Source organism: Schistocerca cancellata, chromosome 6, assembly GCF_023864275.1.
Source record: "Schistocerca cancellata isolate TAMUIC-IGC-003103 chromosome 6, iqSchCanc2.1, whole genome shotgun sequence".
Taxonomy (NCBI): Eukaryota; Metazoa; Arthropoda; class Insecta; order Orthoptera; family Acrididae; genus Schistocerca; species Schistocerca cancellata.
In genome coordinates, this window is record NC_064631.1 from 299,522,181 (window position 1) to 299,549,673 (window position 27,493).

At 38.5% G+C, this 27,493-nt stretch overlaps 1 protein-coding gene across 1 annotated transcript in view; it reads left to right on the forward strand.

Annotated features, from left to right (window-relative positions):
• LOC126191540 (protein madd-4-like) overlaps window positions 1–27,493 on the forward strand; it is a 502,815-nt gene that overhangs the window by 292,383 nt on the left and 182,939 nt on the right. Inside the window, exon 10 of the mRNA XM_049932445.1 lies at window positions 6,134–6,175. Coding sequence (XP_049788402.1) covers window positions 6,134–6,175 — 42 coding nt within the window. The remainder of the gene's footprint in view (window positions 1–6,133; window positions 6,176–27,493) is intronic.

Here is a 27,493-nt window from a genome sequence, read left to right on the forward strand (position 1 = left end):
TAGGCAACTCTGCATGTTAGACATGACTGGCTGGCAGTGGACATGTATAGCCTGCTGCTGATATACAACATGCCTTCCCCTTTGCAAAGGAGATCGTGAAGCTATCTTCTGGAAGGCTGCCCATGGCTGCTACTTTATGGCAAAGACTCAGTGTGGCAGAGCAGCATCAGGTGCAGCGGAGGGTAGGGGCATCGTTGGCTGGGAAGGATGACCCTGTTAAAGATGCTTTGAGGTGCAGCATGTGGAATCCAACAGGAGATGGCGCAAGAGCCATCAAAGGCACAGGACCCAGATTATGCACTGGAGCCTGACAAGGAGGCACTGGACCAGTCCAGTCACTTGGGTGAGTGACAGGTGTTATCAGTGGCAAACAGTCACCCTTGCCATTGTTTCACCACATACTTGGACACCAGTGATCAAGTGTACCCCTTGACGGTGTTTCGCTACTTGCAGCAGCCTTCAGAAACACCATGGAACAGCAAACAAACAACTGGTGTTCAAGTACACAGTACTGAACAGAACCAAAAACAATATATGAGTATATAACCAGAATCCTTGACTTGCCATAAACCTCTCAGTACAAGATATGTGACACCAGCACAAATGACAAAACTAGTGACTGGGCTGGAAACGACAACTGGAGTGGCCACATGCCAGCTGCTGCAAAGCCAGTGGGAATGATGGGTGGTGGGTGAGGTCAGGAAGGCTAGCAGGAACAGGGGTGGCAGCAGGAAGAGTGAGGAACAGATGGACGAATGGACAGGTGATGTCAGAGCTGACAGGAGTGACACTGAGAGGAGGGCATACCATAAGGGGGCCAGTGCCAATGGGACTGACACAGATGATGAGACAGGCAGTATCTGATGGTATCACAGGCAAGGGCTGGGCCAATAGTGGCTGTAGCTGTAGAGCTCTGAGAATATGACACAGAGTGCTGCAGGGCCTGACAATAATATTGTAAACAACCCGACTGAAGGGGGCCCATGGCACCCACACAAAACTTGGATGCCCTTTGGGGACTCTGCTCAGGGACAAGCTCACTTGAACACTGTGAAAAAGACTGTCTGACATTAACTAGGGCATGGCATATGCATTGCTCATCTGGAGGCAACTGACACAACAAAACTGCACATTTAACCATTCCACTAACTATTCATAGTCTGCATCCTCTGGATGAGAACCCAGGAAAAACTAACAACACAAACTAAACATTTCTGCACCTGTATTGGAAAGAAAGTTAGCACTGCATTGCATTCCTGGTATTCTGTAGTCATTAAAGTGCAACTCCAACTGTTGACAATACTGGTGCTAGTCCTCATTCTGACCGTAAAAACACAAAGCAGCACAGATATGGGAGAGGAATATCAAGATGTGGCTGTAGCAACCAAAACCTGAGTGAACTGAGTGATGCCCTGTGGCAGTGTCTGAATTTGCTGCTGCTGTAACTGAATGATATGAGACACAAACAGTTCCACTGATTGGGGAGACATGATAATGGAAAAGGACACTCAAACTGTAGGCAAAAACACAATGCCAGTCATGCCACTTGAATAATCACAGAAATATGAAAGACACTAACAAACTAATGAAGACAATACAGACCCAACAGAATCAACTGAAAATTCAAAACAGTACAGAGTGCAGAGTGAGAAATTCATCGTGGAAAAGAAACCCAGAGTGTTCTAGAATATTTGTTCATGATATCTTCCCAGGAATGCTAGTCCACCATGGTATGCTTGAGATCTGTGAAGATTCATAGAATGTGACTAACACCACTGAATACAGCCTGTGACAACACCAAAAACAGGAATACGCTATCCCATCAAAACAGAGTTACACAGGCCAAAGTCCATTCGCTAGAAAAGTCTCAAGCAGTGAGTAAAACAGAATGTTAGTCTAGCAAAGAAACTAATCAACAGCAGGAACCATAAAACACAGATGAAATATCTCATTGACAGTATTTCTATGGCAGACAAGGAAAGAAAAAACAACTGCAACATTATACCATAACACACTTGGACACAGATTCATCACCATTTTCCTTTCCTTCTCCTTATATGTGGTTGCTTGCTATGTTCAAAGACAATTCTAAAGTTGCAAAACTGTGATTGGTTGCCGAGTTCAGAGACAATTCTGAAGTTGCAATACAAACACATTATTAACTGCACAAAGTCACACTGATGTTTGTCCCAAAACAACTACTGAAAGTTTGGTCATTGTCACTGAATTAACTAACACAAAATTTATTGTCATCGTAACCGATCCATAGGAACTGGATCCTGTATGGCTGTAGGGCAGTATCTGTGAGGGACAACTCTGTGTAGAGTGATGTATGCATGGCGATATTGCGAAGCAGAGTAGAGCAGAGCATCCTGGTTTGACTCGGCAATTGCACTGCACTATACTGGAATTCAAACTGCAACTCACACTGGAATCCAAATTGGAATTGGCCTACTTGAAGCAGTGCCTGGCCTCATGTACACAGCAGGTGAAAGTACATTTCGATCCATGATAGCAGCACTTCTAGTTTGCTGGTGTGCACACTGTTCCGCAGCATATCTGATTCCCCTGGTGGAACTGGTGGAACAGATGGCTCCTAAATATACCGTTTGTATACAGCATGGCATTGTGACACATGATGCCTCTCTTCCATGAATTCACAATGGCTGGAGCAGAGACTTTCGTGGGTGATAAGTAGGCCTCGTGGGTGATAGGTAGGCAGCTCCACATGGTAGAAATGTTAGGCTGGCAATGGGCATATGATGCCTACTGCTAATATACACTATCAGTGGTCCACCATCCTGGGAAGGGCAGCAGTAGAACAGTGAGTGATGCCTCATAGATGCTCAATATGTTGTCATACAAATCATTGTTAAAACAAGCATTTATTGCTCATAAACCACAACAGTTGTGATGATACTCAGGGAAGTCAACGCCTGTGTGATGTAAGCTGTGTACATCCTATGAAGAGGTGCAGTCAATACTGAGAGGGCTAACAACTTGCAGTGTTGGGTGGCTTGTGATGATGGTGGCAGAGGTTCTGTAAGGGGACCAACTGCAGCAATGAGCAGTGGCTTGTAATGCATTCTGGAGACTGCCTGCAATGCAGGACATACTGCACAAAGGCATGGAGATTCATGTTGTGAATGAAATGGTTCACATTGGCATTGGTGGCTGTCCACACAAGCAAAGACAGACAGCAAGGAGTTTGCCTGCTGGGGCAATGATGTTTGAATGGCTGATTGGTCCCGGGATCAAATTGAAGGCCTCCAAAGTAGGAGCTAGCAGCAGCTGAAGTAGCCCCATGTGACCCACTGGTTGCAAGGTAGTAGGGCCACAGCTAGAAAAGGCAGAGTCTGGAGGTGGTGTCTGGTTGATCCATGTAGACTTGTAGACTGTTATAGGTTCCCCCTCAAGACTGGTGGCTGGCAGACTGATATTTTTGACTAAAAATGGTAAGTATTTATATGGACTTGGCCTGTCCTTGTTTTGCTACAAGATCAGTTTCTGTTGCATAAGCCCAGCAAAACCATAGGCTGGATGTGGAGAAATCAGCCCACCAATGCTGCAGTGGCCTCGTCTTTCTGCTGCATTGCTGATATTTCAACTCTGGTCCCTCGACTCCCTGTGATGTGGTAATTGCCTGGAATGGTAGCAACAACTCTTTTATCAGCAGGCAGTCCCTCATCTAACAGAGTCTAATCAACTCTTGTCTGACTATCTTTCATGGTTTCTTGTGTTAGCCATGGCAGTTTTCTCAATTTTGCTCAGCTGTCCCCAGTAAATTATTTTGCAGTTCAACACTATAAGGGAAACTGCTTATGGAACACCAGTGCAACCCATTCTTGAGAACTGCATGAGTGCTTGGGATCCCCATCTGCTCATATTAAAACAAGATGAAGCAATTTGTTAGCAATAGGTTTGACCAACAAATGGTTATTATGGAAATGCTTCAAATTCAAATGGGTATTCCTCGAGGGTAGATTACATTCTTTTTGCATAGCACTATCTAGAAAATTTAGAAAATTTGTCACTGATGTTAGAATGGTTATCTGCTGCCAACACACATTTTGTCTAAGGATCACGAAGACAAGATAAGAAAGTTGGATTCATATGGAAGCATTAGGTAGTTGTTTTTCCCTTGCTCTGGTTGTGAGTGGAAGTGGAATTGGAATTGGAATGGGAATGACTAGTGGTGGTACAAGGTATCCTCTGCCATACACCATATGGTGGTTCGGAGAGTATGTATGTATATGAAGATTAAGATTATGTGATACATAGTGTAGGATGAAGCAGTGGTTAAGACATTGGACTCATATTAATTAAGAAAATTTCTATCTGTCCATATAGATTTAAAGTCTCTATGGTTTCTCAAAATCAGTTCTAGTGAATGCTGTAATAATTGTGCCTCTGAATGAGCCATCACTGATCTTGTTGACTGTGTTTCATGAACTGAGCCAGTTGTTTGGTCCAACACAATTTAATCTGCTAAAAGTTTGAAAAGAGTGCAGAGTGAGGAATTCATTCTGGAAAGGAAATCCGAGAGTATTAGGATATTTGTCCTTGATATCTTCCTAGGAACGCTAGTCCATCATGGTATGCTTGAGAGCTGCAGTGAAGCTTGGAAAACAGGATAGGGAAAGTAATGATGTAATTGATGCTGTGAATGTGTGTAATTACGAGTGCCTCAATAGGTAACAGTAAAAGCATTCCCAAAAAAGGCAGAATCCTGGGTGTGAACCAACCAGGAAGTTTTTCTAAATACAAATTAACAACTTCTGTTTCCAGAACAGTTTATGTGATTGCTATCATCTCAGAGCTGTTTACACAAAATACAAATATGACATCGTTATTTGCAGTGATATAGGCCTACCATCTTGCTTTGGTTCATCTAGGATTTCGGCAGATACTCTTACTTATCTCTGAATAACATACAGTTTTACTTGACATTAGTACTATGACGTTTCTTGTGAGTTATTTGGTATCTGTTCATTTCTTTATTCTGCACATAATACATGAATCTTCAGTAGCATCTCTTTGGGTGGCCCACTCACAGGCACTACTCCATGTGTTCATGTGTGATTTTCTTGCATTATCCAGCCTGTGGTATTACAGCCTTGCTGCATCACCCTGGCAACACCATCTTTCAAACAGCCATCTTCCATTCTTAAGTGGGCATAAAATGACAGTGATTTTTTTTTTTTTTCAAAAAGACATACCTGTATATAAGAAAACAGAGAAAGATCTTGAAGAACTGTAGGCAGTATTTAACAGATATTGAAATAAACTCACAATTATGAAAAATTACCTCATAATGAGAGCTTAATTTCAATGGACAATTTAATGAGGACTTAGACACCCAGAATAACAAACTTCATTTTAAATTTTTATTTCTCAATTTAACCACTGAAGCAACCATACTAGTTTGAGCAGTATAAATCTGTATGTATTTTGTATTGGTAATGCTTACCTTGTGTTGTATTTTCTCTGAGATACAACTTTATAATTTATTAATAGTGACAGTAAAAGATAATTAATTTTAGGAACAGTATTTCTGTGCAGTGCATAATTATCTACAGAAATTCCCATCATTATCTCCTAGAAAATTCTTGTTTTAAAAAATGTATTTAATGCTGGGAATGAATTGTTGGTAATGACATGAACAGAAAATAAGACTGATAATAAATTGAAGAGTCATATTTTTATAAAAGAGGAATTACCTATAGATGAAATTACGTTCTAATGGTAATTTGTAAAAGCACATAGAAACTTACAAAACAAAATTTTGCACTGCAAGGTAGTTCTGTTTTGACAACCTACTTGAGGAGGGCACTATTTTATACCCCTGCAGCACATCCATTCTCTAATTACACTAGTAATGTTCTGTTTATCTCTGATGTCTTCACAACATAAGTAGAATGATTATTGTGGAAATATTTCTGTAAAGCACAAAAATCACAAGTAGGCTCTACACTGCCACACTATCACTGTAACACAGTTGTTCCAATGTTGTGTCTTTTGCAAGCCTCCATGTTAATTTTATGTTTTGCCATACATATCTGCTGCCACACAAACTCTTAAATGAGTGCACTCATATCTTGACCTGAAAACCATCTTCCATTGTGATTTTCAGCCCTTTCAAAATGTTCTTTGCCTGCGGCTGGTTGTATTTGAGGTACAGTATGTATATTTACCATAGTTGAATAGAGCTAATCTCACATCACGCTCTTCCCACAAAGCACTTTTCATTCTAGATAAACACTTTAAAGTGAGTTTTTCACTACAGATTTCACTTACAAAGGCACTTTGCTTTCTCTAGCTCACCTGACCACATTGCATCTTGGGATTAATGAAGAACCCAATGGTATAATCATTTCGCATGTTCCCTTATTTCTAAGACATTTTGTTAGATTAGATTACAAATGTCTTAGTGGGCCATGGAATTGTAAGACAGCTGTGAAACGAGAGCACAAGTTAATTTTTTATGCATTTCATTCAACTACGTTTTGTAAGGCATGAAATGATAAGTCACTATATACATAAATCTTAGGTTTATTTCTTCATGGTTTTTTGATTGTAAATATACAGTACTTTACAAGTGAATGACATAAACAGATATAACATGATGAATTTAAGCTGAAATAAATCTGATTAACTGTTCAATTTGATACTGAAACTTGTAGAACTTCAGGCTACTTTATTTCTGAAAACATCTATATAGAAAATAGAATTGACTGTTGTGTCTTTGACTTGTAAAGAAAACTGGCTGCAGTAAAGAAAAATATGAAAATACACTTTTACAATAAACACATAAAATTATTCAGTTTTAGTAAACTGACATCTTCACACTTTCCTTCCTGATTTGATTTTATTTCTTTGGTGGTACCCAATGATGAATTTGCTGAAAATGCTATAAACAGTTTTTTAGTGGGTGAAGATAAGCAAGAAGTATGAGGGATATGTTCTTTATGTAGAACAATAAAAGCTGCATGACAAATTATTAATACATCTTCCACCAACATTTTTTATTAATTATGTTCTTTGAATTATCTCGTTAGCAGAACTGATCATCATGAACCACCAAGAGTATTTGTTATGATCACAGCAGACTACGTGACACATTTAAGTCTTGCAATCAAATATGTAGATGAACAACTACATAAACAATCTCAACGAAACTGGTACCACCAACCACAACAGTAGTTCTGTGTACCCTGGCTAAACAGAACTTACCTGTGTATTCAGCAAATAAAATCATTCAATTTGAAGTAAACACAGTTTTTTGCTGCGGAGATGTTTTACCATCTCATGATCTCACTTGGGATATTGAAAGAAAAATTATAATTAGGTATAAATGTGCAAAAATAATAAAAATAGAAAAATATTGTATTTGTCTTTCCAAATGGAAAAACGTCACTATGGGGAAAGGGTAAAACACTGAGAACTTTAGATCAATAGGACATAAAAATAGGAAATACCTAGTTCATCAGTCTGTGTAGGTTCTGCTTTCCAGCTGTCAGCCCTTTTTCCTTATTTTGAGTAACAGATTGTATTGTGTGTAACAGATTGATACTTACTGTAAAGAAAACATGTCATGTTGCAGACAGTCACAATTAAGAGAGACTCATATTGAGCTTTTGGCCACAGCCTTCATCAGTAAAAGACACACACACACACACACACACACACACACACACACACACACACAAGAGCAAGCACACCTGATGCACACACGACTGCCAAATCCAGCGCCTCGGGCCACAATGCGACATCAAGTGGGATGCAAGCAGCAATCTGGAGGGGGTGGGAAAGTGGAAGTGGAAGGGGAAGGGATAGTAGTGTGCAGGTGGGGAGAGAGACAAATGCTGTCTGGTGAAGTGTGCAGGGGCTAAATTGCCAACAGGTGCAGCATCAGGTGGTTGTGGGGCAGGGAGATGGGGAAAAAAGGAGCAGAAAAGGAAAGGAGTGGGAAAAGATGGACAGATGCATTGGCTGAGGACTACAAATAATGGAGATGAGAATGGGGAGGAGATGACAAGACAGAGGGGTTGGAAACTTTTAGGTGGATGGTGTGGGAATGACAGTATGTTACCATAGGTTGAGTCCGGGATAGTTATGGGAGCGGAGAATGTATTATAAGGATAACTCCCATTTGTACAGTTCAGAAAAGCTGATGGTGAAGGAAAGTATCCAGACGACTTTGGTAATGAAGCAACCGTTGAAATAAAGTTTATTATGTTCAGCTGCATGTTGTTGTGCCACAGGCACAGGGTTGTCTACTTTGCTATTGGCCACAGTTTGGCGGTGGCCATTCATCCTGGTGGACAGCTGGTTGGTAGTCGCACCTTTCACACCAAAAAATCCCTCCCATATAGCCTGGCTACCCAGGGATGGTGTATCTGCAGTGACAAAAATTCGATTGCCCAGTATGCTGAGAATCTCACCAAGGCTTCCACAGAAAATCACTATCCCTTAGACCTAGTCCTCAAACACTTCTCCCATGTCATTTCCCCCCACACCCTCAGTCCTCCCACAGTCCCCAAGAACCAACCACATAGAAGTGTCCCCTTCATCACCACCCAGTACCAATGGACTACTTGAGATACTTCCCACACTTCCTGAAGTAGTGTTCCATCAGCCACCCAACCTCCACAGCATTCTAATCCATCCCTATGCTGCTCCCATTCCCACCCCCTTGCCACAAGGATCATATTCCTGTGGAAGACCCCAGTGCAAAACCTGCCCTATCCACCCACCGACCACTTCCTACTCCAGTCCTACCACAGGTTTATCCCATGCCATCACGGGCTAGGCCACCTGTGAAAGCAGCCATTTTATTTACCAGCTGTGCTGCAATCATTGCACAGCTTTTTATATTGGTATGACTACCAACCAGTTGTCCACCAGGATGAACAGCAACCGCCAAACATTGGCCGAGAGCAAAGTAGACCACCTTGTGGCATAGCATGCAGTTGAACATAACGCACTTCATTTCAGTGGCTGTTTCAGTAGGCAAGCCACCTGGATCTTTCCCTCCACAACCAGCTTTTCTGAAATGCACAGGTGGAAGTGCTTACAACACATTCTCTGCTCCTGTAACTATCCCAGTCTCAACTTGTAACATACTGTTGCCACTCTCCACCCAACAGTTTCCACCCACTCTGTCCTGCTGTCTCCTCCCCGTCTCATCTCCCACTCTCTTTATTTGCAGCCATCTGCCAGTGCATCCACCTGTCTTGCCCCTCTCCTTTCCTTTTTCCCCCATCTCCCTGCCTCCCCCTGACAACGTTCGTCTCTTTCCCCACCTGTACACTACTATCCCTGCCCTCCCCATTCCCCTGCCCCTGCCCCTCCCCCTCCCCCTTCCCCTTCCCCACCCCTAGATCGCTGCTTCCATCCCATGTGATTTTACATTCCATGCTTGTGTGTGTGTGTGTGTGTGTGTGTGTGTGTGTGTGTTCAACTTGACATGTCTTCTTTTTGTTAAGTAGCTAAGAGAAAGTGAGGTTTCCTTTCAAAAGCTCAAGAATATAATATCCTAATTCAAGTGACACCAACCATCAATTCACATTTCTATTTGTGAAGACATTTGAAGCTTCTGTTTTTTTCTTTTCTTTGATTAGGTTAACTATATGAAGAATATAGGCAAGGCAAGCTTTAACATGTCAGACACTGTATTGTTAGTGATGTAGAAAATACATAAAACAGCAAATAAAAAAATCACACACTTCCAGACAATGATATTACTTAATTATGCAGGGAAACATGCAGAAACAATACAGTGAACGTTTCTCAAATGTTCATCTAAGTGAATCTCTTTCAGATGTACATCTAGTGTTGTGAATTTGCAAGCATCTGCATGCTTATCTGCCCATATCTTGAGTTCCTGAAAGAGGGATGCTTATGTGCTGATGAACACAATGGCTCTGCTGTGCAATGCATGTACTTTGCTTGACAGGGAGGAACTATTGTGCCACATAAATATCAGTTGCAAGTCTTGTACTATTGTACACAGGCTTTGTATTTATTTCTCCCATATTGGAAGGTAAACATACTGTATTAATTATGGTTCATCTTCTAAACAATCTATCATATGTTTTTGCATCTGATCATCAAATTTATAGACAAGGTGTGTTTTGTAATTTGTGTCTCTATTAAAGCAATTCACTCAATTTTTTTGTTGGTGTTTGGTAAATTTATCTGGAAAGTGTCTCTACATTGACATCCATATTGGATATGTAGTTATTCATCAGCAGTCAAAAAGCTTACTTGTGTTTTTAATAGTACCAGTGAGTGTTTACTTTCTATAAAAATCATAAGGGAATTTGTATTAAATTTTCATATAAGAATAAAATAAAGTGCTGCAAAGTTTTACATGTATTAATCTGCTTTTGGTGAGTTTGCTGCGAGTTGAACAAGGGTATACAAGTGGTATAAATGTTCTGAAAAAGGTCATGAAGATGTTGAAGATGAGTGCTCAGGATGCCCAGCACGTGATCAACTGCTGAAATGATGTAAAAATTAAATAAATTGTTAAGAGCTATTGATGATGAATCACAATCAGTGATGTTGGCATATCAACTGGCTCGTGCCCTGAAATTTTTGGGATGTTTTGGCTATGAAACTTGTGACAGTAAAATTGGTTCCAAAATTATTGAATTTCAAACAAAAATAGGTGTGAATGCAATTTACTCAGGAGTCAGCAATGATACAGAACTACTGAAATATCTAACAGCAAGTGTCAGAACATGCGTTTTTGGATATGATGTAGAAACTAATGCTCTATCTCCTCCATGTATCACCAAGACTGAAAAAAGCTGGACAGGTGCACTCAGATGTGAAGGTTATACTCACTGTATTCTTCTATTGTAAGCTCATAGAACACTATGAGTTCTTGCAACAGTTTCAAACGATGAAAAAGACAGACTACTCATAAGCTCAATGTCATTTGTTTGAAACAATCTGGAAAAAATGCCCCAATTTGTTGGGAAACAGTTCATGGCTAATGCATCCTAATAATGCACCTACTCACATTTCATTAATTGTACAGGGATTTTTGTTCAAAACAATATGACAATGATGCCCCAGACTCCATATTTGCCAGACATGGCCCGATCCGACTTGTTACTTTTTTCAAAATTAAAGAAAATGTTAAAAGGCCATTGCTTTACTAGTATATATGAGATTGAAAATGCATTGCTGAAAGAGCTATCTCAAAGGTAAGAGTTCTAAGAGTGTTTTGGGGACTGGAAAAAGGGCTGGCATAATTGTATAATATGTCATGGGGACTGTTTCGAAGGGGATGACATTGCTGGAGACAAATAAATTATTTAAAAAATATATTATTTTTTGAAAACACACAGTAACGTGAAATGCAAGCAGTGACAGAAGATGCTACAGGAATATCAGAACATTTACTGATGATACACACATATATTTTATGTATGAAATTGTGTTCACAGGCTCTCAAATTTTAACAGAAAATTAAAATTTACCTGTTTCCTTTAAATTTCCTTAAAAGTTAATATCAACTTCCATCGAATGAGTTCTCCCTTTTGCTACCAACTTATTGCCAAGGACACCAATAATTATGTATTGAATGCTCTAAAGCAGCAATGTCAGCATCATTATCCTCATACCAAACTTCAGTAGTCAGAATAATGATGTGGAGACTCAATGTTTTGCATGTTTCAGTTAAGGTCACAGTCGTAATAATTTGTTATTTATAAAACTTTTCGTGCACATTATGATATATAACACATTAGATGGTGCTGAATATTTAATGGCTGGTTCATTATATGCGACAGGCTACAGTTTGTGATGTATGAAGAAACGATGACTTTGTCTGAGAATCTGCAATATTAGGTGACACCCAGCACAACTGTGAAATATAAAACTTTTTTGTTCTTCTGTTAGGAAAAATTTTAGAACAATTTTAAATATTCAGAATACTTTTTAGTTGTTTCATTATTCTACATAGAATGGCAAACAAGTTGTAAATGGAGGAAATACACAAGGCCTTAAATTTTGGTAAATAGTGTTGTATATTGACTCTGAATTCAGAATAATTTTTCTTTAGTGTTCATTATGTAGCTGACATTATGCTCTAATTTGAAATTTATGGCTTCATATCCTTTTATATTCTCTTCTCATTAGTGCTCATGATAATTGTATGTTTTGGATGAAGTATGAGTTTTCTACAGAGTTACAAAAGTTCTTCTTGATTATCAAAGCTTGTTTACCAGCATATATCCAACAAAAATGCATTTAATACATTTTAGAAATTCATGAAGTAGGCATAACCATAACATAAATATGTCTCATGCAACTGTATATCATTTGTTGGATAGGTTGCAGGTATAAATGATGAACCTCAATTTTTATTATTGTTATTGTTTGAATTTGGTAAACTCAGGACCACATGGTCCAGTAATTTATATCATTTGTCTTTTCCTTTTTTTAACTTCCCACCACATTCTTATTCTTGCTCTTTGTTATTCTCTTCTTTCTTTCATCCATGTCCCTTCTCTGTTCTTTTGTATTTTCTTCCATAAAACCATGATTTTTTGTACATTTTCCCCTTAATTCATGCCTGTTTTCTATGTCTTTGTCTGTTATCCCTAACTACTGTTGATACGAGGTGCATTCAAGTTCTAAGGCCTCCAGTTTTTTTTCTCTGGACTGGAAAGAGATAGAAACATGTGCATTGTTTTAAAATGAGGCCGTGTTCATTGTCAATATGTCCCAGAGATGGCAGCACTGTACAGCAGATGGAATTTTACCGCCAGCGGTGAGAATGAGAACTGTTTTAAACACTTAAAATGGCGACATTTTCCGTACTTGAACAGCGTGCAATCATGCGTTTTCTGAATTTGCGTGGTGTGAAACCGATTGAAATTCATCGACAGTTGAAGGAGAGATGTGGTGATGGAGTTATGGATGTGTCGAAAGTGCATTTGTGGGTGCGACTGTTTAATGAAGGCAGAACATCGTGTGACAACAAACCGTAACAACCTCGGGCTCGCACAAGCCGGTCTGACGACATGATCGAGAAAGTGGAGAGAATTTTTTTGGGGGATCGCCGAATGACTGTTGAACAGATCGCCTCCAGAGTTGGCATTTCTGTGGGTTCTGTGCACACAACCCTGCATGATGACCTGAAAATGCGAAGTGTCATCCAGGTGGGTGCCACGAATGCTGACGGACGACCACATGGCTGCCCATGTGGCATGTTGCCAAGCAATGTTGACGTGCAACGACAACGTGAATGGGACTTTCTTTTCGTCAGTTGTGAAGATGGATGAGACGTGGATGCCATTTTTCAATCCAGAAACAAAACGCCAGTCAGTTCAATGGAAGCACACAGATTCACCGCCACCAAAAAAATTTCGGGTAACCGCCAGTGCTGAAAAAATGATGGTATCCATGTTCTGGGACAGCGAGGGCGTAATCCTTACCCATTGAGTTCCAAAGGGCACTACGGTAACAGGTGCATCCTACGAAAATGTTTTGAAGAACAAATGCCTTCCTGCACTGCAACAAAAACGTCCGGGAAGGGCTGCGCGTGTGCTGTTTCACCAAGACAACGCACCCACACATCGAGCTAACGTTACGCAACAGTTTCTTCGTGATAACAACTTTGAAGTGATTCCTCATGCTCCCTACTCACCTGATCTGGCTCCTAGTGACTTTTGGCTTTTTCCAACAATGAAAGACACTCTCCGTGGCCGCACATTCACCAGCCGTGCTGCTATTGCCTCAGCGATTTTCCAGTGGTGAAAACAGACTCCTAAAGAAGCCTTCGTCGCTGCCATGGAATCATGGCGTTAGCCTTGTGAAAAATGTGTACGTCTGCAGGGCGATTACGTCGAGAAGTAACGCCAGTTTCATCGATTTCGGGTGAGTAGTTAATTAGAAAAAAAATCGGAGGCCTTAGAACTTGAATGCACCTCATATTTCCCAACTTCTTTGAACCAAAAAATTTAGATTTTTGAGAGTTTTATGAAAGAACTTGATTTCTTTATCAGCCTCTTGTTAGCCAGTCTTTTTAATGGCCATAAAATGTAATCCTTCACTTTCTCATTGTGTCCATTATAGTCTCAGTTTTTCAGTCCACTTCCTTGTCTCATTTTTCAAATTTCATTTTCATACACTGAATGCAATGTTCTTTTTTTCAAATTGTTCTTCCTTATTCCTTCTCCAAATAATTTAATTGTTTGGTTGTGCTTATGGCAAGAAATTCTCAGGTATAAAAATGTCCAGTTTTCATCAGCAGATTCTAATGCCTCAGCTTTGTATTAATAGCTAAGCATTTTTTATTGTACATCTTCTTTGTTAAGTATGATGCCATTTCCTTTTTTCTGGCTCTGTTTAGATTAGCTGTCTTTTCCAGAACATTTGGCTGGATTATTTCGCCTAAGTATTTAAATTCTGGAACACTCTTTCTTTATTTTTCAATATTTTAATTCCATATATATTGGTGCACCTTTAATGTTGGTCATGCATACACTTTCTCAAACAAGATTTGTAATTGGAATCCAGTTTTTCCTGCTACTATTTGAAGGAAGTTTATCTGTTGCAGTCCATCTTGTAAATTTTCTGTTGACATTTCTGAATCATCAGCAAAAGGTAAACAGTAAATCTTGAAGTTCCCTCTCTTTATTACAAGCTTTGCTTTATTTATTACTACTTCTACTGTTCTTTTTCTTCATTATCATGGTATTTTACCAAAAATGCTACTGAATAATAATTAAGACAATGCATCCCCCTGGCTCATGCTTTTTTTTTCTTTTTAATTTCAAAAGAATTTGACATTTCACCAAAAAACTTAGCTTTGGAAATTCTGTTAGTCAAAGTTTACTTATTGATTTTCATTGTTTTATTGTTAGATCTAAATTTTCCTAGGACTCTGTCAACAGAATCATAGGCTTTTCTAAAACTGAAAAGAGTCACATAAAGATTTTAATTCTAAGTTGCTTTATGTTTAATACCTGTTCGACATGTGATCATCATATCCTAAAATCTCCCCAATATTCTCTTACGTGTTCCTCTATTTGATTTTCTGATAAATTTTGCAAAGTTATTGACAGGATATTATACATTGCTGATAGGAGAGATATCATTCTGTAATTGTTTACATCTGTTTTGACGCCTTTTGTGTGATGTATAAATAAGTGCTGTTTTCCAACCTTGTGGTATTTGTTCAGTCTTTTTGTTGTTGCTTGACAGTTCCACCATACTTTTTTTGCAATTATATGATCGTCCCTGGGAGCTTTGTTGTTTTTTAGTGGTTTGATAATTTGTTGTATTTTCTGAATGCTCTGCAGCTGTGAATCCAAAGTTATGTTGTGGAATCGCTTTGGGAGTTTCTTGTTCAGTTCTCCACACTTTACAGGTGTCTATTAGTATCTTACCAGTATTCTAGTATTCTACAGTTTTCCTGATTTTTTTAAGGTTCCCTTTCTTCAGTAATTTACAAAAGTTGGTCCTTCTCATCATCCCGTTTAACTAATCTAATAATTTTAGCTGTCAGTGAACATTGTGTTGTAAATTCAATATAATCTTCAGGCTTTTTGGTGGTGCAGTGTTTCATCCAAATTCATTTTCTTATTTCTAGTGCTTCTTCACATTGTGAATTTCACTATCTATTTTCCACTATCTATTACCATAGCCATTTCAAGAACTGACTTGACCAATTTAGATTGAATTTCATCCAGATCTTATGACTGTATATCAAGTTTTTCTCGAAAATATTTGTCTTTAGCGTTCAGGATATCTGTATCTTTTCTTAAGGTTTTATGTTTTAATAATAATCTCTCCTTGTTGGGGCACATCTAATTTTAATAGCGGTAGGATAATAATCTGTTTCTGTATTTGCTCTTTTTTAACTTCTACATTCATTTCATGTTGAAACTAGATGATGACATTGTCAATTTGAAATTCTCCTAAAAGGGAATTTGACAATTTCTGTGTTTTCTGTCTTCTGTAAGTTTTAAAAAAGTTGTGGACATTAACATGAGGATAGATTCTGTGCACAGTTCTATTAGTCTTTCCATGTTATTATTCATTCTTTTGTGAGCTGTATGTTCTCCAACTGTTTTTATATATTTCTTCTCTCATCCTATTCAGACAGGGAAGTCATCCAGTAGTATTTGGGTATTGTTCCCTTGAATTTTAGGCATTCCATGCTAAGCATTTCACTTATTCAGGATTTCTTTTATTATTTTTATTAATTGGAGTGTGGCAATGTATTGAAGTATAAGTTTTGTTCACACATCATAGGACTAAAATTGAAAGACACTCATTTGGTGAATAAAAATCTGTTATATAGTTACTATTTGGCTATGATCACTTAATCTTGTTAATAGGAGTGGGATCCCAGTGGATTCCAGTCATTTTTCACCCTAAAAATTTTATATGCCTCAAATTCCATTGCATTTGCATCCATTAATCTTGTTTCTTGCAAGGCTAAGAGTTTGATTTGGCATTTGTCCAGAACTTAAATGAGTTGTTTTAATTTTTGTGGCTGTAAAAGTGTGTTGAAGTTTAAGTTGCAAAAAAGTACTTCCTTTGTGCTTTTAACTTGTTATTGGGTTCAGGTTATCCAGTAGATTCTGATTTGCATGTTGGTTTGGGCTCTTCAGATTCTGTTGGCCCAGTTGCATCCCAGTTTATTATGGATGTTTGCTTTGTAGGCTACCCCTTGGAGTAGTTCTTTTACAGAAATTTGCATCATGCATCAGCTATTTCAAATTATCTTTGGGAAATTGTTGTAAAATTATTCTGTACTAAAACTGGAATTGTGAATCATGGAGTGCTAGTTGTGGTCTCCCCCAGGTATTTAAGTTCCTACTGCTACTTGTATCTGGAAAGTGTGTCCCTATCAGCCACCTGGAGAGGCGCCCAATCAAGGATCTAGCAACCTTGCATACAATCTCAATTATTATTATGATTGTTATTATTATTATTATTATTATCATTATCATTATTAATTTTTTATTTATGGTCATCATATTTTCTGAATAACTCAGATTTGGAATATACTGAATTGTACCCAAAGAACAAAGTTCCATATGCACTGTCCACCTGCTACAATGCAGTTCGGTAGACTGGAAAAAGAAATGCTTTTGTTCTCTGTAGAACAAAGCAAAATGATTTTAAATCAACAAAGGAAATTAAAAATATTATCGCTCATAGGAAGAGGAACACAAATGGAGAAACCAACTGGCTACAGTTTCAAGTGATTTACTTTGAGTGTTCTCAAAGGCAACTTAATGAGGACACATAATTCAGTCAATGTGATCTGAACCTGAAACCAAAGAGATACCCAGAGAAATTGCTGGTGTTGTGGAACTGTCTCTGTTGTACAGTAACAGAAGGATTATTACCTTCCAGAAGGAGGGAGCACTGAATCTGTTGAAATCTGTACTATCTGTGATGGGATGGATAATGGTTGAGCTGTGTCATGAAGATTTTTTTTTTTTTTTTCAGAATGATCATGAGTACGACAATGTGATCTGTAATAATCAATTATTTATTATTTACTGTATAATCTATTGTAGTGAAAAATAATAGTGATGTTTATCTCTATTTATTAATTTATTTATAAATTTACACCCACATTGGAGCACTAAAATCAAACATAATACAACAGAGTCTACAATGATTAAGTTTAGGTATTAGCAGTCAGCAATTTCTTCGTTTCCCAAAACTTCTTCATTCGCTGTTATCTGGCTGCTCGTTCTTCTGCAGATATGACATACTTCTTCCATTCTGATGGTTGAATGTCAGCCGTATGTATTTGTTCTTCAGAAGCAATTTCTCTTCTCTGTGTTGAATTTGGTGTGTGGTGATGTTCAGTTCATCCAGATCACTTTGTACTTCTTAAAACCAGATGTTTTTGGTTTTACTGTTCCAGAAGTAGTCAAAAAGTTGCTGCAGGATTCTAGTATTTTGTAGGGGAGATATGTGGCTGAAAATGTGATCCTTCTTTTCCACATTGTATCAATAATGGATTAACTTACTTTATACACTTTCTTTATCCACTGCCCATTAGCTTGATGTTTCTTACTGATAATTGTTCGGAGTATTCTTCTATCAACTTTCTGCAATTTGTCAGCTGTTGCTTGAGTATTTAGTCTGAATAATGTTTCACTTGCATACGTTGCTTCCGGTTTGGAGGATATATCTATTCACTTCATTATGCAAAACTGTAGAGTGCAATTGATCCTATTTATCTGATGAGTTTGCTTTTTTATTCTACCAGAATATTTTAATTTTCTCACAGAAGTTTGCAGTTCTACTTGTCCGGTTTCTTTTGTTACACTACTCTGTTTGCAAATATCTCTCAAGTGCTCTGAATACATATGTGCAATGTACCATGTCACCTTTGATGCTAGTTTCCTTAGGATCTCTTAGAGCTTCAAGCAACCAGTTGCTTTTAACTTTCATTGAGGTGACCAGTTGTAGAATTATTTTTATAGTAACATATTTGAGAAGCACTGACACAGATGTCGATCACCAAAGATCAGATCATGTCCATGAAGCTTGACTGAGGTTGTTATATGTTTGTAGATGGGTACCTACTCCCGAGTGAGTACTAATACCTGCTTGTTAAGAAGCCTCTAGTAATAGATTTGAGTAGATGCCCAATGTAAACATTAAACAAAACTGTTACATATGTTGAGGCATGAATTTTGTAACATTACATAATAAAAAAATAGTGAAGAGGGGTTCATATGATGGACTGACCAACTGTGTTATCCAGAAATGTCAACAGCAATACACAGGACTTAGGGCTATGGTAGCTAAAATCCCAATCTGGCCATTCAGATTCAGATTATGCATTGTTTCCATAAATTAATTTTTTCTGGGATGATTCTTTTGAAAATTACACATCCAGTTTCCTTCCCCAGTCTGATCATGTGTTCTGTCTCTAACAACCCCAATATCAACATGTCGTTAAACCCAATCTTCCTTCATTTCTTTAAAAATGTTTTATATCCTAATGAAGTTATTGTGCTTAAACCCAAAAGATTCTGGAGGGAACCAGTAATAGTTCTTTGTCTTTAGTGTTATTGTAAATATTTAACAAAGAGAAGTAATTGGTCTTTCTGTTGTTTAGGGTAATTATTTATGCAAGTGATGTTCCACAATTTTAGTGGTGGGCCTAAAGTGTGAGATAAGCTACACAAAAAAGTTTAATAAACATTGCAGTAAAATTCTATTAACGGTACCCAAATTATAATGAACTGTTTTGTCAGCCAGTGATACAAAAATTGTCATCCAATTGACAAAAGGAAACAATAACAGATTTAGACCTGAAATTTTCCTTCGCAAAGGAAAATCAAATAGTAGTATCCTTGTGCAAACATTATATTCCTACATAAGAGTGATGTAGAAATTACTAGTATCAGTTGCAAAATAACATCCATAGTTATGAAACCTCAATTGCAGGATGTAAAGGACATGCTGCCATCATCATTATGGAATTAATAAGTCAATTAACTGCTTTCTTAACTATCATTAGTCACATATTCCATGAGCAGATATGAGTACAGGCCAAACTTATGTTTAAAAATGCAGTAAACATGCAACATAGAACTACCACCTTCCACTATAACTTAGAACAAAACAACTTTTACTTGACAGTAACATATTTCATCTTAGTCATACCAAACCAAGCTGTTATGCACATGTATTATGCTAGCAACCATGGTGATTTCTTTTGTCTTGAAAAGCTTTTGATTCATTCCCACACCAACAACTTCTAGAAAAATATGTTCATTTGGAATACACTTCCAGATTTGCAAATTAATTGAGAACATTACAATAGGCAGAACATTGCAAGTTATCAAGGAAGAGGAAGCATACATTTTGTAGTCCACAATTTACATCACAAAAAGACATTTTTTGACACTTGGTTGAATACACTTAAGCACTGGGTAAATGATGTGCAGTTCACAAGAATTACTGATCCTGTGAATTTTTCCAGTACTACAAATGAAACAATTGGAATAAACACAACTTGAATTACAGTGGTGGAAACCACTCACAGATGAAGCTGAAATCAATCACTTAACTGAATGGGTACCACAGTCCACCATAGTAGAACTTAATGGCAGTATGTGAACAACATTACACTCAGATTCCAAGCAGACCCAGGTGTTGTGACAAAATAACACAATCAGTCCAGGAATACACACATATAACAGACTTAGTGGACAGTTGTCATGAGTACTTCAGTAGGTCATGGAGAAGGACATACTAGCAGTTGAATAGATGTAAGTGTGGGAGACTGTGACCACTTGGCTTTAAATTGGCTGGTCGATGGACCTGCATAATCTGCTGGCTGTGCTACTCTAGGCAACATCACCGCACATAGATTTTGTGGCATCATTAGTTAATACTTCTCATGGAATTACAATAATTTTCAGTCACAGAAGTGATCTCTGGCAAGCCCTTCAAATGTAAAGATAGATTAATGCTGTTGTTGCTGCTGTTGTGTCTTAATGACTTACGAGATAATAATAAGTACAATCTCAGAATTTTTACAGGTGAAGCAACTCTCTGTGAAAAAGTGAAAAAGAAATTTAGAAATATTCATTATATCTGACAGGCTACAGTTTATTTTATGAAACAGATTGTCTATAATAGCAGACAAGGAAAATCCAGGTTGGAATAACAATACTTATGGAAAGGATTGAATGCTACTCACCATAAAGATGATATGTAGAGTTGCAGACGGGCACAATGTAAGACTGTTACATGCTAAACTTTCAGCCACAGCCTTCTCCATAAAAGAAAACACACACACACACACACACACACACACACAACACCAGGCACAGCTCACACAGACATTACCACTATTCTGGTCACTCTAGCCAGACTGCAACTGTTGCGGTGAATGAAAGCAGCAGTCAGCAGGAGTGGGGCAGTGAAGGATGCGGGATAGCAGAGTATGGGGGGGGGGGGGGGGGGGGGGGGACACTAGAAGGAGCCAGGACAAGGCTGCCAGAGGCAGCATCATAGGGTTCTGGTTGGGGGGGGGGGGGGGGGCAGGAAACGAGAGGAGTAGAGATGGGAAAAATGTCCTGGGTGCATTGTCAGAGTGGTAGCACAATGAGGGTGATGTGACAGGGTTTGGGGGGAGTTTATAGGACGTGGGCAGAAACTGTTGGGTAGAGGGTTATTGTAGGTTGATGCCAGGATATTTTGGACGTATAGAATGTGTAGTAGGATAATTCCCATCTGCGCAGTTCAAAAAAGCTGATGGTCAGGAGAGGATACAGATAGTGTGGGCTGTGAAGCGGCCATTAAAATCAAGCATCTTATGTTCAGCTGCGTGTTGTGACACAGGGTGGTCCACATGTACTCTTGGCCACAGTTTGGAAGAAGCCATTCATCCTGGTGGACAGCTGGTTTGTAGTTGTATCAATATAAAAAGCTGTACGATGATTGCAGCACAGCTGGTAAATGACATGGCTGCTTTCAGAGGTGGCCCATCCTCTGATGGGGTAAGATAGGCCTGTGAGAGGACGGGAATGCAAAGTGCTGGTTGGGTGGATGGAGTAGGTCTTGCACCTGTGTCTTCCACAGGGAGATGATCCCTGTGGCAAGGAGCCAGGATGAGGAGTTTCATAGGAATGGATTAGGATGATTTTGAGGTTGGGTGGGCAATGGAACACAGCTTTAGGTGGGGTGATGAGGAACTTGGCTAGAATGTTCATCATTTCAGGGCTTAATGATGTGAAATCGAAGCCCTGAAAAAGGATGTGGTTCAGTTGTTCCAGTCCGAGGTGATACTGTCTGATGAAGGAGGTATTCATTTGTAGCTAATTCTTGGGGATGTTGGGAGGTGGGAGGAAGCAAGTGTTTGGGCATATGGAATATGAAATCTGTGAAGTAGGTCAAGGTGGTAGTGCCTGTCTGTGAAGACCTTTGTGAGTCCTTGAGCGTACTGTTCACGGGAGTTCTCATCACTCCAGATATGATACACTAGGTTGCCAGGCTGTATGGGCAGGATTACTTTGTGTGTGTGTGTGTGTGTGTGTGTGTGTGTGTGTGTGTGGAAGGGATGGTGGCTGTTGAAATGCAGCTACTGTTGATTGTTGGTAGGTTTAATGTGGAAAGAGGTGTGGCTGGAGTCTTCAGAGAGGAGTAGATCAATGTGTGGGAAGGTGGCGCTCTAGGTTGAGGAAGACCATGCGGAGTGGATGAGAGAGAAGGTGTTTCGGTTGTGAATGAATGGGGACAGGGTATCTTGGCCCTGAATTCATATCATGAAGATATCTTGTCCACCAGGATGAATGGCCACCAATGTTTCTGCAGGGACAAGAACTCCTTTTCCTGGTATCCTGAGGGTCTCACAAAGGCTTTCAAAGATGGGTACTATCCCCCAGACCTAGTCTGCAAACAGCTTTCCCATCCCCCCAATCCTGCCTCTACCCCCAAAAACCAGCTACAGAGAGGCACCCCCTTTATCACCCAGTATCACCCTGGTCTGGAACAACAGGGTTCATATCAATGTGGAAGACCTAGGTGCAAGACCAGCCCAATTCAACCACCCAGCTTTTCCTATTCCAGTCCTGTCACAGGATTATCCTACCTGTGAAAGCAGCCATGTCATATTCCAGCTCTGCTGCAATCATTGCACAGCTTTTTATATTGGCTTGACTGCCAACCAGTTCTCCACCAGGATGAATGGTCACTGCCAAACTGTGGCCAATAGCAAAGTGGACCACACTTTGGCACAACATGCAGCTGAACATAACTTGCTTGAATCTAATGGCTGCTTCACAACCCACCCATCTGGATCATCCCCTTCACCACCAGCTTTCCTGAACTGCACAGACGGGAGTTATCATTACAACATATTCTGTGCTCCCAAAATTACAACCAATGATAATGTAGTGTTCCCCCACCCTCCAACTAACAGTTTCCATTCTCTCTGCCCTCTCAATTTATGTCACTTTACCCTCATTGTTCTTCTTCTCTGTCAGTGAAACCATGAGTCTTTTCCCCTCTCTGCTCCTTGCCCTTTTATGCTCCCTGTTTCCCCACCCCCCTTCTTCCCCACAGTCTCCTGACACTGACCCTGGTAGTCTTGTCCAGCCACCTTCTAGTCCTTGCATGCTCCACCAGACAGTTCTCTCCTCCTACCACTCGTACATATTCTGCTATACCCTCCCCCTTCCCTGCTCCACTCCTGCTGCTTTTATTCAACGCAACATTTGCAGTTCAAGAGCCAGCAATAGTGGTCATGCATCATGAGATGCGCGTGCTTTTGTGGATGTGTTTGTGTTTTCCTTTCTTTTCCGAAGAAGTCCTGTGTGCAACTCAACCTCTCATCTTCATGATGAGTAACAATCTATTCTTTTCGTACTTATTGTTTGTAATATGTTACATGACAATATGGTCTGTACTAGAATATGGCTTAAGTAATTGAGATTCATATCATGTTGAAATGTCAAGGGTTCGCAGTCCTATATTTCAGAAAATGTTTCAGGAATACCATTTTTTAATATACCTATTGAAATTTGTTGTGCTCTAATAGAGATTTATACTCAGATTACATGACTATCCTATTTTGATAAACCGTCGTTGTGGAAAGACATCCAGCAAATAAAGTGAGATTTTGTTTGTTTATTGAAATGAAAATATGCTGTAAATCAACTGAATAGTGTGTCAATTGCTTTTTATAAATTGACATGTTAATGCAAACCTCTAGAATCACATAGAGTAATTTGTTGCTTGTAAAGGTAGGTTTCCAGAGAAAAAAATGTATGTAGTTACTAAGAAATATTGCATAACTAGTTTTGGAGTAAATACCTTGCTCCACAAAATCCTGTTGATATGTTCTAATCAAGTGGAAATCTCTGTCAATCTCCTTTTGCTATATAAAAATGGGTTTACTGTTGGATAGGTATTTGTTGTTAACTTCAGATTGCAGTTGCAATTGTGTTTGTGATTAATTTATATCATTACTAGGCATCTTCATAGATCTAGAATTAAGTTTGTGGATGCATTAAGGAACATAGCTCATCAAGCATTGTCCTCATACATCTGATAGCTAGTCTTCACTACTGGGTTAGGCCCTGTCAAAAGAGGCATGTTGTTAATCTTATGAAAAGAATGATATGCTGTGGTCAAAATCTGCAGGCAGAGGATAGCTTTCTATTATGATGGATCACTAGAGGATGGCTTTCACCAATGATGGACTGTCTACTATATCCCTGTTGTTTTGGGAATGATTGTTGTCAAATTATGTTTTGTGGCACATCTGTCAATGGTATTGTGATAAATGAAGATTGTCAGTACTGGTACATAGTGGTCATAATCTGTGCCTGTAATTTTCATTTATAAATAGGTATCATTTAGTAAATCCAATATCACTGCTGACGGACAGCCATGAACAACATACAGATATAAAATTATAGCAATATGACAGTTGTAGATAAAGTGATGAGAGCAACTCTGATTTTTTGCATGTAGTAATAAATAAATGCTTCAAATTATTTGCTAAAGTCTTTGGAGATGAGAATCAGATCTGAAGGAAAATAATAAAGCAAGGAATGTATATGGAAACAGACATGCTTTTATATTAATAACAAGAAAGCTTTCTTCTGAATTAGTTTAACTGAAAGTGTTATGTTCTAAGTTTAATGACAGACTGGTTGTGACAGAAGATTTCCATTCAAAGAGAAAAGGAGTCAAATCCCTTTCTGGTCATGCCAATTAGATTTCCCACATTTTCCGGAAATCAATTCACGTGAATGCTTATGTAGTTCCTGTAACAAAGACATGCCTGAACCTTTTGTCATCCTTGTTTTTAATGGAGCCAATAGCCTTGTTGAAGGAAATGATGATTCAAAAAACCTGTTATTAATAATAAAACTGAAGAATAAGTTAAATAAGAGTATCACTCCCTAATGAACTCTGATGTGACTTCTGGAACTAAAAGAGAGTCCACCAAATGTGACAATGGAAAGTCCTGGGTGGAATACAAATAATGAGAGAAGTGAAGATAACAACTCATCATTTAGTTGAGGCACTGAGCAGTTGATAGGAACACAAACAAAACTGAAAATGGTGCTAAGTTTTTGGACGAAATAATTCTTTAGAGCAAACTAGCACAGAATACATACTCATTACATGCACATACACCTGCAAACCAATATTGTTCTGGCTGTCTACATCATACCAGCACTGCAGGTTGACACTAGAGATGGGACAACGTAGTCAGTTGGGACAGTATAGCCATGCAGAATATGTGTGTATTTATGTGTAGTTTGAAGAATGATGTAATTTGAAAGTTTAACAATGTTTTCAGCCTTGTATATGTGTCTATTGAATGCTCAATGTCTAAACTACGTGGTGACTTGCTACCATTACTTTCCTCATTATTTATTTTGTTTTGATGACACTCTTTTGTTTTTAGAATGCACATCGTTGTTCCATAAGGAAATAATGAATGTTTTCACAGTTGGATATAAGCAGCTGATCTTCCAGTACTCTTTTTGTGAATGGAACAGACTATGACGTGTGATACAATAAAATGTATCCTTTGTCATAAACCTAATTGCATGTATTAAAAATAAACTGTAACCATATTTTTTGACTTTTGGTCAGTTTGCAGATGAAAGTGATAGAGAGATAATTCTTTGCTAACATATCATATCTTCTTAGTAAACATTTATTCTTTTGGAGTAATATAAATCTACAAAGGTTCGTGTACTTTGTTAATCTAATTGTGACAATAGGATAAATAATGTATCTCTGAAAGGCTGTATCCTAATGTTTACATTTTTCAGTGCACCTGTGTTAGGTTGGTGCCTAAATCATAGTGTTTATGTTTTGAATGTTGGTATTCCAGTTGCTATGGGTTTATTTATTGATGCATTAACCTACAATGATCCACATTATTGTACTTGAGAAATGGCAAATGTTATGAAATGTGATCATTCCACTACTGTGCAACATTTGCATACAATGGAGAAGGTTCAAAAATTAAGTGTATAGGTATCGGATGCTCTAAGCCACAAAAATCAGCAGGTGGCCATATGTGCATCTCTGCATGTTCATCATCAATCGGCTGAGGAACACACCAGCCATTTGTATCCTGCATTGTTACTTGTGACAAAAAATGGTGTCTTTATGCTAACATATGGAAAAGAAAGGAATGATTGAGCTCAAACAAACTGGAACAACAGCAGTGTAGTGTACTACGAATTGCTACCCCAAGCTGTATTAATTACTACTGACATTTATTGTCAACAAGTGAATGTCTTTCAGACAGCATCCAAGAACAGCAACCAGAAAGATGTGTGAAGTGATGCTACTCAATGATAATGCCCGCCTGCGTTCTGCAAAATTGATTAAAAAAAAAATACTATGGAGGATTTTGGTTGGAAGTCATTCTGAACACACCTTATTCACCTAATCTTCAACCCTTAGACTCTCACCTTTTCTGTTCTCCATCAAACAGCCTTTAAGGAACTTCCTCTTTGGATGAAAATGTGCTCTGAACATGGCTCAATGAGTTCTTCATCTCAGAACCATGTGATTTCTACCTTTGTGGGTTCGAAAAGTTATCCTGGCATTGGCAGACTATTGTAAATAGTGAAGGATAATATGTTACTGAGGACTAAAGTCCCTGCTATGTGCATCTGTTATGTTTATTAAACATATGGAAAAATGATGTGAACTTACACACCAGCCCAATATTTAGTTTTCCAAGGCACAGCTTCAGAAGGCTCTGCTTACACAGAAGACAAATCTTATTAAACAACTGAAGTTTTTCACTTCTGCAAACTAGCTTAAGGGCCAGATTCTTAAATGGTAGTTAATTCTCCAGGTACCTATGGATAAAACTTGGCTGCTCTTAAATTATAGACACTTCTGTAAGTTTCTGGAAATACCAAACAAGAAACAATATAACACTCCAACTAATTAGTAAATTAAAGAAAACATCAGTCTCAGCTCCTGGTGAACACATTTTTGATAGATATTGCTACATTCTAGTTCTTATCTTGGAACTATGGCTTTACTTCCTTGTCTTCTTTCATCTGAATCTTTATTTCTGTTTCCTGTTAGCTAGTGGCTGTAGTGATATTGCACATTTTCTCAGACAGTTATTTTCTCTTTCCTTGAGAACTTACAAGGACGAAACTATTAGTCTCAAAACTTCAGTATTGTTATTTACTTTCTAGTGTTTTGAGATATTTGATAATATTTTTTGTGGATGGTGTGGGCTTTTCTATTTCTGTACTCACTACATACACTTAGCTTGAATAGTATTTTATAATTAAGATATATAATGAAATTTTTTAAGTTTTGTTTATATATTATTTTTGAATCTAATCCATCATATCTGGATGCTGTATTTACCTGTTACAAGCTAACACAGCTGCATGAAAAAAGTATCTGATATATTGGGTCTCATATTGATTGATAACCTCAAATGTTAAGGAAAGCATTGAAGGCAGCAGAT